The sequence below is a fragment of the Stenella coeruleoalba genome (genome assembly GCF_951394435.1).
Source record: "Stenella coeruleoalba genome assembly, chromosome: 14".
Lineage (NCBI taxonomy): Eukaryota > Metazoa > Chordata > Mammalia > Artiodactyla > Delphinidae > Stenella > Stenella coeruleoalba.
Window position 1 is genome coordinate 27674566 of NC_137160.1, and position 20368 is coordinate 27694933.

A 20368-nucleotide genomic window follows, 5' to 3' on the forward strand; every position below is an offset into this window, starting at 1 on the left:
TTGTAATGGGTAGAATCTATATTCTGTGATATTTCACCACAATCGGTGAGGCCCCTAGTTTCAAAGAGAACTTAAAACTTGGGGGCTTAAGAATTGGCATAGACGGGGACCACCTCGTGACCCCAGAGAGTTCAGGAGAGCCCTGAGGTCTGTAACGTGCTTGTGATCCTAGCAGGAGAAGGTACGTGAAGCTGCACTAAGGCTTCCACTGCCTGAGTTCCTGGGTGGGGGCAGGGCGCCTCTGGGAGGGCAGCCAAGCTGCCAGGGAGGTCAGTGCAACCTGAGCTTGGTCACAGTCTGCTCCAGAAATCACTTCATGTTGGAATGCCAGGGAGTTCTTCCTTAGTGTTCATTTCCATTACATTAAGACACATCTTGAATGGGCCAAAGTATGGTGAGAGGGCCCGCACATTTGATTTGGGATTACATCAGTTGGGATTTCCCTGGGACAGCGCCCTGTGTGTCTCCCCAACCCTTGTGCCCTTGTCTGGGTTTGGCTTCCTTCTCCAGACAGAATCACAGGATTTTGGAAAGTGGCTTAGAGGCAAGTTGTCCCACCTCCTACTAGTGTAGGAATCGGGTTACCTGTCTCTAGACAGGTGGGCTTCCTTGCTGGGAAACGCCCAAAGAAATGCAGCTCCAAAGTGGTCCATGTCACCATGGGGCAAATGAGAATCCTTCACCTAAGGATAGGGAGCCAAGATCTTCCTCCAAAACCTGCTTCTCTTCTGAAGACAGCCCTCTTCCCTCTTGGTCTTCCTTTGCTAGCCTAAACCCTTTTAGGAGACAGACCCACATTCCCTGCCTATTGGTCAGAGGGGCCAACCTGATCTCTCTCCTGGACACCATATTTTAATAATGACCTAAATTTGTGGTTTGGGCCAGACTTACCTTGGACTCTCTCAGCCTGCTCTAGTTGACCTGCTCCCTGACACGTCCTCCTTAACCTTTCTTAAGGCCCCTCTCTGTACCTTCCCTCCCTTCACTTCCTCTTCCTCCCCCCTTCCCCTTCCCCACCCCATCTCTCTGCTCTTCCACCTGAGGTCACAGCCAGCAGCCTCTGGTGGAGGTGTGGAGGTGAGTGTCCCCACAGGGCCTCTCCCAGGGAAATCTTTAGCCCTGTGGCCCCTCTGAGTTCACTGGCATGTGGGAGTTGGGGACAGAGAAGGTCTGGCGGCCCAAACTCTGGAAAACCAGGGAGTTCCAATCCCAAATAATTCTGTATCCTTGTATTGGCAGACTGTGTTTTCTCCCTTTAGCTCATAAACTATGACAAAGAGGAAGGGGCACAGGAGAGGAGGAAAGGCATGTGAGAACCTGGGAAGGAAAAGGAGGCATGCGTGTGGAAGGAGCTGGGACCAGAGCTGTTCTGTCACAAGCACGTGTGACCCTGGCCAGGTCACTTTCCTCCCTGAGACTTTTACCTCATTTTAAAATGAGGATAATTGCAGCCTTGCCTGTCTCCTGGGTTTTTAGTGAGAACTGCCTGGGATCATGGAAGGGAAGGAACTTTGACGATCACAGGGCCCCCAGAACATGAGGGGTATTGTTGTGGAGGGCATGGAACTGGACCTAAGTGCCAGGCTGGAGGTGGGACAAAGCTCAGGACCCCAACTCATGGTCTGTAAGGTCCCTGGCCTGAAGGCCCTGTGGCTGGCTGAGCCCTGCCTTCACCTGGCTCTGTCATCCAGTCTGGTGAGGGGGCATATGTATATATGTAAAAACTCAGCCCCACTCAGTGTCATTTCTGTCCCCAGGCAGGCCTACCTTCATCGTATATTATCTCGTGGACGGTTCTCATGCAGCTACATCTCAATTTAAAATTTAGGACATGAGCTCCTTGAGGGCAGGGAAGGTGTGCTAGGCTCTTGGTGGACCTGGGCAGTAGTCGCCCTTCCTCCCGCTGCTTACCTCCAGGAGCAGCCTGGTGGGCGGCTGGGAACAGAGGGAAGCTGCAGGGTGTCAGAAGCCCCTCTCATGTCCGCAGAGCACTCTCCCCTGCACCACACTGCCAAGTCCTGTCTCCAAAACACCAAATCTCCTAGGTCACTTCTCAGGCCCAGGACACTGTGCTGACCGAGCCTGCCGCCTGTGGCTTGGTCCTTGCTTGCCACCGATGGCACCTGGGTGCTCTGAGAGGGGAGAGTTGGGAAGGACTCCCTGGCTCTGAGGTGAGCCCAGGGGGTCTGATGATGGTCAAGTGCGGTCCCCTCACCACCTTCCCCTTCTCCCCCTAGCAGTTGCTTTATCCGGAGGCTGAGCAGGAGGCTGCCTGGGCACTGTGAGCAAATTGGTAGAGGAACTGTGCCTGTCCCTCCTGAACTGTGCCTCCCCACGGTCCATCTCTGTGTCCGAAACCCTGCAGCAGAGAGGAATGCTGCTGCTTCAGCCCGCAGGAAGCCCTATTCCAGAGTGCAAACTCCGCAGGAAGGACCACCGGGTTGGCAGCCAGCACCCTTACAAGTCAGGCTGACTCAGAGGGAGTCTCCAACCTATCTTGCTTAAAAATCACCTGGAGTCGACTGGACCCTGGTTGGAAACAACAAGCTAAAAAAGGACAGTTGGGGAAATATGAATGTGGGCTGTACGATGATATTATTGAATAATTGTTAATTTTCTCAAATGTGATAACGGCCTTGAGGTTATGCAGGAGAATGCTCTTGTCAGGAGACACAGGGTAAAGTACTGTGATGTCTGCAGTTTACTCTCAGTGGTTCGGCCAAACACACACACACATAAACATATACACACACTTGTGCATTAAGCTAATAGGGCAAAATGTTAGTAAGTGTTGAATGTAGGTGGTGGGTACCTGGGTGATTGTCTTGCTTTTTCAGCTGTGTGTGTGTATTTGAAAAATGATCATAATACAAAGTTAGGGACAAAATCCCCTGGATAATTTGTCTAAAGACCCTGCCTTCAGAGCCTGTGGTTCAGGTGGTCCAGGTGGTGCTGAGGATGGGGAGTTGAGCAAGCGTCCCAGGTGTTCCTGATACAGGTGATCCTTGGAACTCACCTGGGAAATGCTGCTCTGAGAGTCCAGGGTCGGAAGGTGGAAACCCCAGCCCCAAGGTGTTGTGGGTCTGGGGCAGAGCAGTGGTCAGACAGTGAAAGCAGCCGTGCAGGCAGTGCAGGGCGCCCTGACTCCCTCCAGCTGCTCATCCCTGCTGGGGCCGAGCCCTCCACACCCAGGAGCCTCCATGCTGTGGCCTCGGCTCCAGCCACACCTGTCTCTACCCTGGTGCTCCAGCAACTTTCAACTGCTTAGACAGCACCCTGTGTCCCACCTCCTGGCCTTTGCTCAGAACGACCCTTCTGCTTAGAATGACTTTTTTTTCTTACCGCCCAACCTCCATTCTCCCCCATTTGTGTGGCCAGTGTGTACCATCTCCATGTCCCCTCCTCCAGGAAGCCTTCCGAAGACTGGGTCACTCACCCCTTTGTATGTGCTCCACAGCACTCCCAGCAGACTGATGCCCTCACGTGATTTCCCACTTACTAGTCTGTGTTGCTCACGAGCGTGAGAACCCCTGGAGAGTCCTCCTGTGGAGTTGTCAGGGCTGTTCCCAAATGCTCCGGCTTCCCTTCTTCCAGGTGCAGTGAAGGGTCACGCTGCCCAGCCCCTCCAGGAGAGTGGGGCATGTGGCTAGTTCTGGCCAGTGAACCCTATGATCCCAAGTGGAAGACCCTCTAGAGCTTTATTTGTATCTCCAGCCCAGCAATCCACATTAGAGAGGGTGGATCCCCGGGAGCCTGGGTCCCTGAGTAAGTACAGTGCGCACAGCTCTTTGCCGATCTGTGCCGGGCATGCAGCTATGGAGAGAAGAAACCCTAATTGTTCTCGGCCAGTGTGATTTGGCTTTGTTACTGCAGCACGACCTAGGCCAGCCTTATTCATTTCTATATCCCCAAACACCTGGCCAGCTGCTAGCACAAAATGATGCATAAGAAGTAATTCCTATCACTTTTTCTTGGCTGTGGAACTGGCCTCAAAGACCAAGCGGATGGTATAAGACACATCACCCGTGCCCTTCCCTGACGATACAGGACTCTTGATGGAGGTCCCCAAAGTATCCCTGCACAAAGAGGTACAAATGCCAACTCCATTGACCTCTTAACAACTCAGACAGCCTCCTGGATGGATCCCAAGTTAACCATGAGCCGCCATCACCCCCTTGCTCTGGCGAAGGCTCCAGTGAGGAGCCTTGTAACCCACCACCCTGCTTATTAACTTGTGAACATCCTTCAGCCTTCATGCCTTTCCCCGGAAAGCATCAGAGAGGACCCCATTCTCACTGTAGGTGACTCCAATTTACCACTGCAGCGTCTGGAAAAGTTGTGGAGGGAAGAAAGTCTGTTCCCATTGAAGGCCCATATCTCTGTGGCCCTTTTGCCAGCTCGCCTGGGTCCCAAGCATGCCTCCTCCCCCTCTCCCTGCCCCCAAAGACTGCAGGAGCTAAACCAATCAAGTGTGAGGATGGAAGGCAGCACCCAGCAGTCAGCCTGGCAACCTCGGGCAAATGGGAAATGGCCGGTGCTTTTGGCCAGTGCACATCCAGAGAAGAGGCAGGTGGTAGAGAGGTCAGGGCTGCAGCTGCTTTATCCACGGACACCCTTGGCCCGGACTTGCGCTCACACCTCCCAGAGTTTGTTCCTTAAGAACAGTGGATTCCACATGCTTTGAGATGATGGGTGTTTTGTTCCTTTTTCCCAGAGTTCCCAGCTGAAGGCTGTGCAGAGAGCCGATGGGGTAAGAGGAGGGCAGAGTGTGGGACAGTCACAGAGGAGACCCCAGGGGCCAGGGATACCGGGCTTCTCCTTGTTGCTGATTTGATGTTCCTGGAACCACAGGGTGGCACAGCCCAGACCCAGACTTGCCCTCCGGAATCCTTACTCCCAGCGAGGCCGGTGTGGGTGCTATGCTTGTCCAAGTTTAGATGTCCCAAGGTCGCTCTGCAAGGAGGAGCCTGTAACACTGCTCACACCTGTAGACAGCTTTGTACTGCCCCAAGTCCCTTCACATCCACTACTTCCTCAGACCTTGACAGCCCGAAGCCAGCAGAGAAGACTGTTACTGTTGGTGTTCAACAGTGGACGAACAGAGACCCAAAGAATGGAAAAAAGTGCCTTGGTCCACACAGCAAGTCGGTGACAGAACGAGGATGGAGCCTGGGCCTGGAGACCCCTCTGACCAGGGTCCTGCCTGCTTTACTATAGTGTTCCAGGTAAGCAAAGGCAAGACGAGTTTGCAGAAGTGTCACCTGGGCTCATGTGCGAGTGCAGGCACACACACACACACACACACACACACGTGCGCATGCGTGTAAAATGCTGCCCCGTTGACAGAAATATCTCTGGGGCTTGGAGACAGAAGTCCACGTAGGAGACCTCTGAGCCTCTGTCAGTAGGGTCCTGACCTCAGGGTGCTGCCAGGCTAGGGCTGCCAAGGTGCCTGGGAGCCAGGAAGGGCCATCCCAGCCAAGCCACATGTTGGCTTTCATTCCTCATGGTGTCCAGGGGATGCCAGTGGCCAGTGGGCTCCTCAAGGTGAACACACGGCTGCTGGTGGACCCTGAGGACTCATCTGGCCCAAATTTTCATAATTGGACTCCTGAGCTTGGGGCCTGTGGACAGGAGAAAGTTGGCTGACAACCCAAACAGGAGGGGTCTCTGACTGCCCAAACCATAGCCCAGGAAGGGGCGGAAGGAGGGACGAGAGGGAATTCGGGGGCCTGCATCCAACAAGGCCTGGAGACTAACCGAAGGTTGGAGGCAGGGCAGCGGCAGAACTTGCAGACCAGGGAGGGGACCACCTGGGTGACAGCATCCCAGAGTCTCTGTCTTCTCAAAGGGATCTCATCTGTGGCTTCAAAAACCATCTCTGGGGTCCTGACCTCCGGGTCGGGCCTCCTGCTAACCCTAACCGCTTTCCTGACTTCCGGGACATCCTCGTGGCCTCTCAAACATAAACAGTCCACAGAGCTCGTGTGATCCTCACCACACACCACCCCCCATCTTCAGCTCAGTAGGTGGCACCCGGGGCGCCAGCTCCAGACCTGCTGGCTCCCTCCCTTGCTTGTGCTGCCCACTCTGGCCATCCCTGCCTCTGTCTGCCCCATCTCCCCGCCCTCTCTATTGCCATCTTCAGCCAAGCAACCTAGCCAGCTGCAGCCTTGGTCAACAGCCCTTAAAGGTCTCCTGGCCACCACTCCTGTTCAGATGGGGCCACTTGTCTGCTTAAACCATTCACTGAGCTGTGCCTGGGTGGGAACGGCGCTACGGGAGTGCCCGGGCTTGTCTAAAGGGTCCTAGAGAAGGCTGTCATCCCCCGCCTGCCTCCCCCAAGCATCTCGGACAAGGTCTTGGAATTGGATGCTTTCTTCTTCTACACAGGCCTTCACTTGGACAGACACCAAGAGGGGGGCAAGGTCAATGCTTCCTAGCTGAGTCTGTGAGCCCTCAACCAAGCCCTCAGAACCTCTAATGACATTCTGCTTGCAAAGCCTTCAGCAGGGTGTCTGGGAGAATCATTGCCTAATGGTGGATTTTGTGTGGATCTGTTCTAGAATGCTGGGCACTATGAGAGGAAATGCAGCCTCCAGGGATCACAGCTAGGTGCAGAGATAAGGCAGACCCAGAAAAATGACCCTTCAGCACCACGGACACCAGGCAGCTGGTCCGGAAGATAGGCCAGTGTGAGGCCCACAGTCAGTGCTGGGAACGTGGCGAGCAGGTCAGCGTGGCCCGGTCTGGCTGCCAGGCTTGGTGGACTGAAGTAGGGGGGAAGGCTGCAGGGAGGGCCTGGACCCTGATCAGGGCTGGGACCCCAGCCCCAGCCCTTTGCCCATTCTTCCTTCTCAGGCTGCCCTCCATGAGGAGCCTGCACCCCTTGGCCAGGGGTGGACTACAGGGGGGCAGGGTGGGGGTGGGCGAGCTGACTTACCGCGGGGAGGCGTCCTGGGTGACTGGGTACTCTGTGTGAGGGACAGAGAGAGAGGAGGCATGAATCTCCATGGTAGCCTCTGGGCTACAAGCCCCGCTGTCCAGCCCGCCCCATGAGGAGAGTGGTCTGGAGGGAAAAGCTAGCCAGCAGGATGCGAAGAAGTGACCTGAAAGATGATGAATCACCGGGGAGGACAGGGAGTGAGGAGCCGACTTAGCAGGAGGACCTGCTTCTCTGAGGCCCCTGAAGCACAGAATGCTTGGTGGGTTTGAAGACGCTGCCGGAAAGCCAGTGTGGCCCCAGCAAAGACGGTAGCCAGAGCAACTGTGATGAATTTTGGATTTCATCCCAGGAGAGCTTGAGGCTGGTGCTACTCACCTGGGTGGTCAGAGGCTCTGGGAAGTCTCCTCTCCGGGGCCCAGAGCAAATTTCCCATCCAGCTTAGTGACAGTAGGGAGGGGTGACGGCAGCTGTCTGAAGACGGCCTGCTAGTTCGAGCTTCCACTCTTTTACACATGCTGTTCCGTCTGCTAGGAGTACTATTAGCTCCTTGTTTTCCTAGCTCGCACCTGCTTATAGCTTTTGATTTAGCCTCCCCTTGTGTAAAGCCTTCCCTCCCGGCCCCCGTCTGGATGCCCCATCAGAGAGAGGCCCACACTCTCTGGGCTTCCTTAGTACGTGGGCTGGTAGCACTTCTCTCTGCAGACTGCAATTATCTGCTTACTCCTCAGCACACACTCATCAGGAACCATGTCCTATTCATCTCTGTATTCCTAGCACCTATGCAGCACATTGTGACCGAATGAAATGGTGCTATTTGGGAAAGCCTGTGTGTGGTCGGAACCCTTCTGGATGAGTCATTAATGGGGTGCTGGTAAAGAGGTGGGCTCAGAGCTATATCGTCTGGGTCTACATCTCTGTGACTCTAGGCTAGAGGTAAGTTCCCTAACCTCTCTGGCCTCAGCTTCCTGATTGTAAAATGGGCTCACGCTGGTTCCCACCTCCTGGGCTTGATGCAGGGAGAGGAAAGTGAGATGATGCACAGGTGCATAAGTGATGTTCTGCTTGTGTCATGCCAGGTGGTCAGCCTGGAGGAGAGCCCTGGCCGCCCCTCGCACCCATCCTGGCCTGGGGCGCACCCACCTAGGCGGCGGCGGGCTGCGGCGCGGGCGGCCAGAACGCCGAGCAGCAGAAGCACCTTGAGACCAAGCGCGCCGAGCGGGAGGGCGATTGCTGAGGCCCTGGAGGCACCGTGGAAACGGAACAAGTAGACACTGGCTTCGGCGCGGCCCAGGCTGTTGGAGGCCGCGCACGTGTAGCGGCCGTCGTGGGCCAGCGCGGGCAGCTCGGCGGTCACCTGATGGCCGTGATCTTGACCTGGGCTCGGCACGGAGGCCGAGCCGTTGCCCAGCGCTGGGCCGGACCAGGCGAGGGTGGGCGGCGGCTCCCCTTCAGCCGTGCAGAGCGCGTGGAAGGTGTGCGCCGGGCCGGGCAGCACCGAGATGTTGACGATCCGTGGGGCGGCTGCGGGCGACGGCCCAGGAGGAGCGGGAGGAAGCGAAGTGTGGTCAGAGCAGCGGCAAGCAAAGGGCAAGGCAAGGGCAAGGGGCAGCCTCCCCGTCCCCTTGGCCCAGAGCGTTGGAGAAGGGGCGGGGGAGCAGGTGATACGGAGAGGAAGGAAGAGGCACTCGGGCGCCACTATGCCTGGGTCCCAGTACCGGTGTGACCTTAGGCAAGTTATTCCGCCTCTCTGTGCCTTAGTTTCTTCACATGTAAAATGGGGATCACTTACGTTACGGGGCTGTTGAGAAGATTTGACAAGTGGGGTACCTGGGCAAGTGCTCTCTAAACGTCGTTACTATTGCGGTAGCACACGACTGGGGGCAGTCTGCTGGAGTGATTTCAAGGGCACCTCTCACTCCCAGACAGCCTCACCAGGACCTAGACTTGAGACGATTCACTGAATTGTTGGGACTGTGGGACTGGGGCGGACAAGCGCAAAGAAACTGAAATGCACTCAGAGAGGCGGCCCAGCCAGCCCAAGGGCACATGGGAGCTTCTTGGCAGCGTCAAACTCAACCCAGAACGCCTGGGCCCCCCACAGGGGGGCTCCGGGATTTTTACAAAGCTCCTCAGGTCATTCCAATGCTCAGCCAGGGTTGAGAACCACGGCTCTAGGATCCTGATTCCCACATCTTTACACCACAGGGTCTAGAGAAGCGCCGGGCACTTGGCGGGCTCCCTGTGCACCCCCTCTGTGCACACAGCCCACTGCAGTCCTTGCCATATTTAAGGTGACCGCTCCTTGTTTTTCTCCCCCCTAGTCTGAGAGCTGTTCGGGCATATTCACTCTCTACGAGCTTCATTACAAGGCCCAACCCAGGCCGCCCCCAGCCCTTCCTGGGGCCAGGATTCGGCGGCATTTTTTAACAACTTCCCGGGTGGCCCGAAGCCATCGCCGGGTGTGAGACCCCCTGCTCTAGAGAAAGGGGTGTGCCTGTTGTACCCCTTCCCATCCCAGCACAGAGCCCGCACCTAGGGAGCCCTCGGACGCGGCGGGGAGGCGGGCGGCGCGCTCACCGGTCACGCGGAGCCGGACGCCGTGGCGGCTCTCGTAGCGCTCGTGGACGTCGCCGGCAAACTCGACGCGGCAGAAGTAGCGGCCGTCGTCGGCCAGCGCTAGGCGCTCGACGCGCAGCGACAGGTCGTTGCGGCGCGGGTTGCCGAGCAGCCGGAAGCGGCCGTGCAGGCTAAGCGCCGTCTGGCAGAGCTCGCTGCTCCGCGCCGCCGCGCACCGGAACACCTGCGGGCCCGTGTATGGCTCGCCCGCCCGCCAGATGGCCGTGAGCGGCCCGTCGTAGTGGCGGTGCGGGTGTGTGAAGGTGCAAGGCAGCACTGCCGCCTCGCCCGCCGCCGCACTCACCTCGGCCGGCAACTTCATAGACCAGCGCTGCGCCGGCGCACCTGCGGGCGGGCGGGCGAGAGGCAGGCGGCATGCGGCAACCCTGCCCGTGCCCTCGGGGGGCCTGGAAACCTCAGGACTTGGGAAGCGCCCTCCCTGCCCTCGGGGGTGGGGGGAGTCTGGAAAACCACCCCAGGACTCGAGAAGCATCTCTTGGGACTTTGACTGCCGTGACTTTGTAGGTGTCTGGACTCTCCCCCCATTTCCCTGGGACTATTTGCCTCACTCAGGGTGGTCCCACCTCACTTACAGGCCCAGTGACCCCAACCTCTTTCCCATCAAAACTTGCCCTGCTGCAGATAAGCCCTGGGATCCCATGGTTACAGTACAGTCCCAAGACCACCCCCCGACCCCTGCCCCAGATGGCGACAATAATAAAGGCACTTACTGTGCAGCTCTGTGTTGAGCAAGTTCCTGGTGGTATCTCTTTTAGTTCTCACAAATGATCCTAGAGGTAAGCAGAGTTATTCCCGGGTTACATGTTATAAACCGAGGCACAGAGAGTTTGAGGCCTGAGGTCACACAGCTAGGATGAGGCAAAGCTGATGTTCAACCTTAGGACTGCCTGACCTTACTGTGGCACTCTAGTGCACTAGGGCATGGAAACTTGGGGCTTATCCAAGCAGAGCAACACTCCCATTGACAGAGGGGAAACTGAGGCCTTGGGAGGCGGTGGTATGTTTTGAAGCTGGTGTGTTGAGTTGGTGGCTGAGATTCCTCTACAGTCAACCCAAGCGGGTTTCCCAAAAGGCCAGTGCCCAGACAGGGAGCTGAGGGAGGGGTGGACCGTTATGCTGCCTCCTTGCTTTGCACAAGTGCCTCTGGGCTCAACTTTCCTCACCTCCCATGTTGTGAGCCTCTGAAGTATGGTTGAGCTAAGGTCTGGAAGCTGCACTCTGCCTGCAGCTTACGGAGGGCTAGAGAGTCACCGCCTGTCTTGTTGCAGATGTGTGCTTCTCTGGGGGTGGGGTGAACGGGGTGGGTGGATGGGTGTCAGTTCTGGGAGGCTCAGGTCAGGGGGCCTGGGAGCCTCCTCCAGAAGGGAGGGACAGGCTTAGCCTCTAGTGCCCAGGTAGAGTTCAGGAAAGGGATCTTTACAGGGAATAATATACCAGCCCCTATATTTCCAAAGGGCTTTGCAATTCACCAGGTTCTTTCACATGCTTCACATCACATGACTCCAAGTCCAGTGCTCTTTGCTCTGTGGGGTAGCCACACTTGTTTCTTGGGCGGGAATCTCCGCAGCCCACAGCTGGCAGACCCTCCTCCAGGGAACCCATACCATCTATGAGTAATCTACAGGTCAAGGCATTCCTTCTGCTCAGAACCAATGTTTCCTGCCCCTCACGTGACGGCCCATCGCTCTTTGGAGCCTTCGTCTTCCTTCCCTGTGACGGCCCTCCCGGGATCCCATCATGGCTATCCTGGACCCAGTAAGCCTTCCCTTCTCTGTCAGAGGTCCTAGTCCTTCACCTGCCCCTCTCCATCCTCACTACCAGCTTGGTACTTTCCTTGCAGTATAGTGTCCTGACCCCGGGGGCTCCAGGTGTGTGTTCCAGGCCAGGTAGAGTGGGGTATGAATTGGGTTGTGTGAGCTGTGCCTCATAGAAAACCTCAATTTGGGATCGTGCCGCGCTTGCAATGAAATAAAACCACAAGGTTCTTTTTTTTTTCCCCCACACAGTCTGTTTCTAAGCCAAATCTCCTTTCTTCCGGACAAGTGGAAGTACGCTTTTGAACCCAAGCGGGGGACTTGACATATTTCCCTAGTAAGAGCTCGTTTGTTCAGTTGTTAATAATCAAAGGGCCTAGTTCCAGATTTGAGAAACCCTTCCTGAAGGTTTTTCTCGTTCAGTCAGTACTTCTAGCTGCAGAAAGCATCTCCCAGTCTTGAGGCCCAGCCCCTGCCTCAGTTCTCCTGCGTTCCCACCCTGTGTGACCTCAGCCTCCTCTGACCTCCTGCATTTTTCAGGCATCGCAGAGCCAGGCACTGACTCCCCAGGGGTTGTTTACTGTTGTGCATTCATCAATTGGCCATCATTGATCGGACACATTCCCCACTGGAAGCCAGGCACTGGGATTAGAGCCAGGGCTACAAAGAGCAAGAGAATAATTTATCAGCCTGTTGGAGCTCACAGCTCAGTAAGGGTGACAGATCTGGGAACCCGTAGTTACACTAAAGCCTGCCAGGTGCTCTAATGAGGGACATGAACAATGTTCCCTCTGTCTGAACATGGTTCCTGGCCCCTTTCACTCACCAGCTCCCTCCTAGTCGTCCCCGGGCCTCAGCTGAGTCATCCTACAGCGGGAGGCCTTCACTGAGCCTTAAGCCTGGGTCTGGCACCCCTTCCCCATGCCCCAGGGCTGGCAGAAGTGCTTCCTCTGTATGGGCATTGCCTGTTCAACTGTATGTCTCGTCCAGGCACCCAGAAGCTCTGGGAGGGCAGGGAACATGTGTGGGGGTCATATTTGTGCAGCTGTTGCCTAGCACGAGCCTGCCACATAGTAGTTGATGTTGAATTGAATTGCTGAGAGAGAGCAGAAGGGAGGGTGCCCGGGCTGGCAGGAAGGGTGGGTGGGCAGGGGTTGATTGAAAGCCCCATGAGAAAGGAGCTGCCGCCTCAACAGAGCCTTGAGAAAGGAGTGGGATTTGCTAAGCCCTGAAGTAGGCTAAAGGCATTCTAGGCAAAGGGTAAAATGGAAGTACGGACATCAGCATAGAGGTTGCAGGGCGTGAGAGGATAAGGGTGTCAGAGTACATGGTGCTTTGGGATTGTTTCCATAAGCGAAACAATCCATGGGGTGCTGTCATTAGCCCCCCTTCCGGAAAGGGGATCTGAGGCTCAGAGAGCCTGAGGGCCTTGGCAACGTCATTTGGCCAACCAGGCAGAGCCAAGGCTTCCCCTCGGAGTGTAACTGAGCAGGACCCTATGAGGTCTTCCCGGAACAGAGCCCCACCCATGTCCTCCGCCTGCCTTTCGTCTGTAGAAAAACTGTAGTCAAAGAATCAATTTAATCAGAAAAGTGAGAAAATGCAGAAAGAAAGGAAAACAGTCAAGCAACACAAAATAATTATACTTTAGCCAGGAAACAAATTCAAGGACCTCTAGTTCTTCCTCAAAGACCATAGGTAGTATTCTGAGCCAAGTCCTTTGAGCTGTTTTGCAGATACTGAAACTGCCACCAGGTGGGAGAAGTTAACTGTATGCTGCCCACAAGCAGGGAGACCCCAGACCAGCTGGAAGGTTGATGATGCTGACTCCTGATGACCTCACCGCCAACCAATCAGAAGAGTGTCCACGAGCTGATCACACCCTGCTCCTTGAACACTGTCAGACTCCTCACTACCCCCTCCAGGGCGGGACACACAGTTTTGAGGGCATTAGCCCACTGTGGCCCCCTTTGCCTGGCAAAGCAATAATGCTATTTCTTTCTACTTCACTCAAAACTCTGTCTCCTAGAGCAGAGTCCCCCAGGGAGGTTTAATCCGGCACCAGTGAACAGAGGCTGAATTTCGACAATAGGTGGGTCATGTTCAGACCTTGTCCCTGGACTCTGCTGCTCGAGGATGACAGCCTAGATTGGGAGCATCTGATGTGTGGTACAAATGACAGGTCCGGGCCCTTCCCTCCCTGGCTGGGTTCTGCTCTGGGAGGAGAGAGGGCACACACAGGCCCTTTCACCAAGTGTGACAGTCTTGGCTCCCATTAGGGGGAGACTTGTGTTTCCTGTTTGTCTGCTGCATGGTGTTCCAAGAGGCGGGCACCTGGACTCACTTTTACACAGAGACCTTTGGTTGAGTTCACCCAGGGGACTTGAGGTGAATGTGGGAAGTCCCAATAGGAATTACCCAGGGAGCAAATGCATGTGCTTTGGCAGGAACCCAAGCTCCCCAGCCTCCTGGGACATTTACTATTCCCTCTGGCAGCTCCTGCATGTCTCTTAGGACAGGGCAGGGATAGCCCCTTGAACTGGAACCACAGCTCCTTTTGATGGGGTCTCTACTCTTCCTGCTTCATGTCTATCAACCTCCGGGGGTCAACAGGAGGCCCACATTCTTCCCCTTGTCCGAAATCCCTCCTCTCAATGGTGGGCCACTGGGCACGGTGAAGAGCATTCCAGCTTTGGTACGGCTGGACATGGGTGACATTCTCACTTGTATCAAGCACCCAGTCTGTGCCTGGCACTGTTCTAGACTCATCCACTTACAGGGAGATCTTTGGGCGAGTTGCTTAATGTCCCAGGTCTCAGGCTCCTCTGCTGCAAAATGGGGTACATAGTACTTTCCTCATAGGATTGAGGATTGAGGATGGAATGAAGTCACACGTGAAGGTCAACCGGACAGTGCTGACACTCAGCAAATGCTCAGTGATGTTAGTTCCCTCCTTCACTGGCCGTGCAAAGAGAGTGGGACCAGGAGGGAGCATGGGGGTGGTGCTAACCAGTGATGGGGAAGGAGAAGGGCTCTGGACGGACAGCTCAAGGCGATACGGGGTGGGGGTGGGGGCCAGGAAATTGATGCCGGAAACTGCACCATCTGTGGCTCAACTTGGCACCTTAGACTACACGTCATGCAATAGCGCAGGCCTTGCCCTTAACTCACCTGAAAGCTAGTCATTGATTCATGTACTTATTCACTCAATAGGTGTTTATTGAGGGTTTGTCTTGTGCTCGATACTGTGCTGAGTGTTGGGGATACAGCTATGGTGACAATCCGTGGCTGCCTCAGCGTGTTTACAGCCTGTCCATTGCCCAGCCATTGTTTGTTTTTCATTTATACATGATTCTAACGAGTTTGTTTAAGTAGCTCCCCAGATTTGGGAAATACAGGTTGAAAAGCTAGAAAGTGTCTTCTGTTTGTAGTCCATTGAAAGCAGCAAGGGGTGATATAATCAGCATTCAGTCAGGGAGGCAGTTTCAGTAAAAATAATGTGACGATCAGGACAGAAATGATAAAAGTACAGCACAAAAGGGACACTTTAGAGGAGGGGTAAGTGCAGAGGGCCTTGAAGCATCATGACGCTGCAGCAGGCCAGTGAAACATTGCTCGCGGGGATGACCTGAGTCACCTTGGAAAGGTTCATTGCCATGAGAGGCGTGCCCCTCGCATGGGGTCTCAGGCGTCTGTCTGGGGTTGTAGCCCTGACGAGACTGGCCCTGACTTTGTGACCATAGGTGAGTCTGCATAGCTCTCTGGCCTCAGTGGGCTCATCTGTCAAATGATGTCTCTAGATGCTTACTAAGGAGAATTTTAAATCTAAAAGTCTGGGTCCAAAAATGATAATTGGATAAAAATGACAAGGAAGCCTGGCAAGCATTTGAGAAATATGTCAATATAAAATTAACTGAAAGGCTTTTAGGTACTTAAAGTAAGCCATTGGCTGTTGAGAAAACTCAGCTACGCGGAAAGAGGCATCCACTCTTGATGGTCCTGTGCAGCCATTTACTAAACTCTCCACATTGCTCCCTCATGCCCCCTGCGGTGATGATGCACATGGAGGGAGGGCTGGGGCTGTAGCACTGGGTACCAGCTTCCACGTAATCATAATCATGAGTCAACCGAGGGGTAGTTAACTCACCCTGGACCTATTATCCCAAAGCCCTGTCCCAGTGGTGTCAGGGTGGGACGAGAACTCGGCAGTAGAAACATCTGCAGAACCTGGATGGGCAGAAGTGACATCTGGATGGATCAGAAATAGAGGCCTTGGCTTTGCCTGCAGCTAAACCAGATTCCCACCAGTTCCTTGGTGAGGAAGGAGGCAGGGATGTGCATGGGAGCCTCTCTGTAGCTCATGTGCAGTGCGTTCTGTGTGATGGCATTTATGTTAACTAGCGAGAAAACTGTTTATGATTTTGTATCTGAGCATGCGGCAGTCGCTGTCCATGGACCACAGATAGGAAAGCAAGCCAGTGGTGGCGGCTGTGATGGGATAATGGCCAATGGGGGTGTCCTCAGAGAGTGGCGCTTTAACAAGAATTAGGTCTGCTGGGGTGGGATTTTTGTGACAGGTTTCTGGAGGAAACAAGCATGGACATTGAGGGGGAGAAGGATGATGCCAGGCAGGTGCTTACCACGGACAGACGATGCCTCGTGGAGGGCTAGACTTGTGGCCCTCAGAGGTGGAGCCCCTCAGAGATCTGCTCCCCACCCCCTAGGAGGGCTGACATTATCAGCTAACGGGCAGCCAGTCTGATGAGCCCAGCTGTCTGTAAGGGGCTACCCTCCTTGTGGATACCTGGACATGTTAGTAGGGGTGTTCTCAGCGAATGACTCCAGGGGTGACTTCTTGGGCATTGCGGCGCCTGAAGGGTCAGGAGAGGGTGTTTTGGGGCAAAGACAGATGTTCATCTTGGCCACCGGACCTCCCCAGTTAGGTGTGTGGCTCGAGCTGGGCAGTTGCCTTTCATCCGATTCCCTCCCGCACCTCAGTTTGCTCTCAGTAATTCTTCCTTCTGGGCCTGCATATAGTCCAGACAGGTTATCAGGGGGAGAAAAAGTGAGAATGGGGCAGAGACCAGAGGGGAGAGGAGGAAGCGGAACCAGGAATTCCATCCATCGGTGAGAAGCAGACCCCACAGGCTCCAGGGAGCTGGGAGACGCAAGTCAGGGAAAGGCCTGATTGTTCCCCTTCTGCCCTCGGGTTGTCCTGTTTCCCCTTTAACCCTTGCCTCTCTGGCCACTTGGTTGTGGAGCTGGCCCCTGTCGCCTGGGCTGACAGAGATGCAGAGCCGCGGGGGGAGCCTGCCCGGGGGCAGTGTCCTTGCAGTGCGCTGCTCTTGGGAGTTCTGATTCCACCTGTCCCTGCCGTGCTCTAGCTCCCTGCACCCCTCCTCCTCCCGGGTAGGACTTCTGGGTCCCAGCTGCTGGCCGCAGGAGCCAGCAGGGGCAGAAGTGTCCCGGCTCATTCAGCCTCCATTTCCTTTTGGGCCCACGGCAGCAGTCCCTGACCTTTCCCTGCGTCCCAGATAAGCGCCCCATGTCCTTGGGTGACTGCTGTGAATTGTCTTGCCTCCTCAGTTTGTTTTTTTGCAGTGGTTCAGAGCTAGCCAAGTAAGTTCCTCTGAGCCCCAAGCTTTGCCCCAGGCTCACCACCCACTGCACGTAGGTGTAGGCGATGGCAAGGGCTGGGCTGGCACTCAGGAGACTCCAGTTCACATCAGCCTGTGACACCCAGAAGTGCCCTGACCTCGCCGAGCCTCCCTGAAACAGGGAAAAGGGCCCCCACTTTGCAGGGTTGTGGGGAAGAGTAAATGAGCTGGGCGTTAAAAGCCTGGCACGACAGTCCTCGAGGATGACAGCTGCTGTGATTGCCGCCCCAGCTCATCAGAGATGTGGGGACCAAGGTCACTCAGTGGCCAGAGTTCCCAGACTACTGCTCTTCCCACCACCCCTCACCTCCCGCTTTCTAAAAGCAGATCTGGGGGGAGACAGAAAGGAAAGACAAAAGAGAGTGTGAGGGCCCCTGGGAGATGAGGGGCTGCCCCAGGGTGCTGGGCGGGGGGGACGCCTGTGTGAGGGAGAAGTCACGGAAAGTGGAAGAGGGGGGTTTCCTGGATGAATTCCTCCACTTCACTTTTGCCAAAGGCCAGCCCTGGGCCCTGTGCTCAGAGGTGTGACAGGGATGGGACCGTGACCTGTGGCCACCTTGCTCTCAGGCCCCTTGGGCTCCGGCCGCTTCCAGGCCCGCTGCCACATGGAGAGGCTGCAGAGGGATTTCAGGAAGAGGGACGCTGCTCACCCTAGTTTAAGAGCTCTTGGTCTCAGCGGTGAAGCAGCTGCCGGCCACGAGAAGAGGGGTCCCCTCGCCGACCCAGCTGCAGAGCTCCCACGTGTGCCCCACCTCCTCGGGGAGTCGTGACATGCAGCTGGAGCATTTGTGTGGTCTGGGTTTTGTACTTGTACATGTGACAGCTCATGCTTCCCGTAAATTTTTCTTTGTCTTTCACTGATTCATAGCTGCTGACTCTTAGCAGGAGAAATAAGCCAAACCAAAACAAAAAAACCCCAAACCTAGTGTCCCTTGAAGTTATGTGACTTGAGCAACGTTTCATTACCATTTACTGCACAACCGCTGAGCGCCAGGACTGTGCTGGGGGCCTTCCACCCATGATCTAATTCTCCTTCAAGCAGCCACGAGGTGAAGGGGACCCGCATTTACCGAGGCTCAGAGAAGTTAGGTAACCTGCTCAGGGCCACATAGTTAGGAAATAGCAGAGCCAGGATTCACAGGCTTGTCTGACCTGTTCTCCTGTCTGCCCCAGGTGTGGGCAGGGTCACCTCTTCCAGCCCCACCCTCTACGCGGGACCCAACCCGAAATCATCCAGAAACATGGCTGAGTTAAGTCAACTTGGGAAAAGGAAACCCCTCCCCTATCAGCCCCCACCACAGGGCTCTGTGGGTGGGACAGTGAGCAGTATGGGGTCAGGAGGTGGTGGCGTGTTCCCGTCTTGAGCCACATACCCCCAAGTTCAAATCCCAGTTTCACCCTGCACCGCCCACTGAACCTCTTGGTGCCTCAGTTTTCTCATCTGTGAAAAGGGAATATAATAGTTCCTTTCCCATAGGATTATGATGCTTGCGTGAATTGCTAATTAAAGGGCCCAGCACTTAATAAGAGCTATGCAGGCACTTGCTGTTAGTACTCAGTCCCGAACAGAACTCTACTCTGTGTTGAATGCTGGAGAGGAAGGATCAAAGGCCTGAGGAGAGGGAGTTTATAAAATGCTAGAGAGGAAGGATCAAAGGCCTGAGGAGCGGGAGTTTATAATCCAGTCGTGGAGACAGGACCCCACCCAAGGAAGATTGACTAACAGCTTGGAACACCATGATGTCAGTGCTGTCACCATGTGGCACGTGATGGCCAATGGTTGTGCACATGGAGGCCTGGATGCCAAGTCCAGGAACACAGTCGTGAGGATGTCTCAGGCTGAGCGGGGTCGAGGAGAGGATTGGGGCCTGGACAGAGGGGCTCATGAAGGTTGTCTGTCATTATCCCAGTGGCCCTCGACTGCATCGTGCATCAGAATCACCCAAGATGGTTGAACATACAGATTCCTGGGCCCTGCTCCTGACATATTCTGATTCTGCAGATCTGGGGTGGAGCTGGAGAACCTGCTTTTTTTTTTTTTTTTTCTTGATGTGGACCATTTTTAAAGTCTTTACTGAATTTGTTACAATACTGCTTCTGTTTTAAGTTTTGGTTTTTTTGCCGCGAGGCATGTGGGGTCTTAGCTCCCCGACCAGGGATCGAACCCGCACTCTCTGCATTGGAAGGCAAAGTCTTAACCACTGGACCGCCAGGGAAGTCCCAGAACGTGTTAACAAATGCACGCCACTCCAGGGATTCTGATGCAGATGGTCCATGACCACCTTTTGAGAAATACTGTTCCCAGGGACACCGACTCCTTGAGCTAAGTGACCTTAAGTGAAGTGACATTGATACTTAAGCCTGCAGCAAAGGGTTCCCACTCACTTCTTGGGGTTCCTGCTGGGCGGTCAGGGTGCCCTCGATCCCTTGCCCTACTCCCCAAGTGAAGTCACCCCACCCTTACCCCAAACAGCCATGTGCTCTCCCCTCTTTCCCGGGGCTGTGCCCGTTAAGAAGCAAAGCACTTGGATGACAACACCACCCCCAGTCTGTCAGAGCCTGCGCTGTCCTCCCCAGAGCTGGCCCGTTATGCCCCTGGATCCTCACAGCAAAGGCCTTTCTACAGGTAGAGACACTGAGGCCCAGAGGAGTCCAGGCACTGCCTCAAGTCACCAGGAGCCCAAGGCAAAGCCTGGACTTGAACTTCTGGCTTCTGTCACCACAGCCTCCCAAAATGCAGCTCTCCCTTCCCCACAGGCCTGGAGGCCCTGGCAACCCAGCTGCCCTGAGCGCAGGGAGAGAAGACCGTACCTAAAATTTTGTGAGAATCTATTCTGTTCTGAAAATGCACCAGAGAGCAGAGTGGGAGACTCACCCATCAGGATGATGCACATCAAGGAGGCCAGGAGTTGGAAGGAACCTTCCATGCTATGAGGTGTGGAGCCACCAGGCAGCCCCTCACTCAGCCAGGCCACTGGTGAGACCCCTGCTTGGCGTGGGTGTGGAGGAAGGAAGGTGAGAGGGGGTGGGTGGTGTGCCCAGGTCTGCACCCCTGCCGGGCTCTGCGGGTGATGGAGGAACTGGGGAGAGGCAGCCAGGCGGCTCTAAGTATGATTAGATGAGACCCGTGGGGTTTAGTCATGTGGAAAACCAAGAGAGGAACCACTCGGATGATTCTTCAGGACGGGAAACAGAGAAGTGGACAGGGAAGATGCAGGACCCTTTCCTGTGGCCGCTGTCCCTTTGAAAAATCTGCTGTTCTTTTGCTTCCTTCACTCCCTCTCTCCCTCCACCCCTCTCCCTCCCTCCTTCTATCTTTCCTTCCCTCTCTCTTTCCCTTCCCACATGTTTAGTGTGCCAGGATGGGTTTTCAT

At 55.2% G+C, this 20368-nt stretch overlaps 1 protein-coding gene across 1 annotated transcript; it reads right to left on the reverse strand.

The window, feature by feature from the left end:
- Positions 1-5542: 5542 nt before the first annotated feature.
- Positions 5543-19921, reverse strand: SIGLEC15 (sialic acid binding Ig like lectin 15; the record flags this gene model as incomplete). The annotated part of the gene is made up of 6 exons (XM_079942477.1): positions 5543-5624; positions 6944-6974; positions 8087-8467; positions 9524-9907; positions 10294-10353; positions 19870-19921. The coding sequence occupies 6 exons, from the start codon at positions 19919-19921 to the stop codon at positions 5543-5545; spliced, it is 990 nt and encodes a 329-aa protein (XP_079798603.1).
- Positions 19922-20368: the final 447 nt, after the last annotated feature.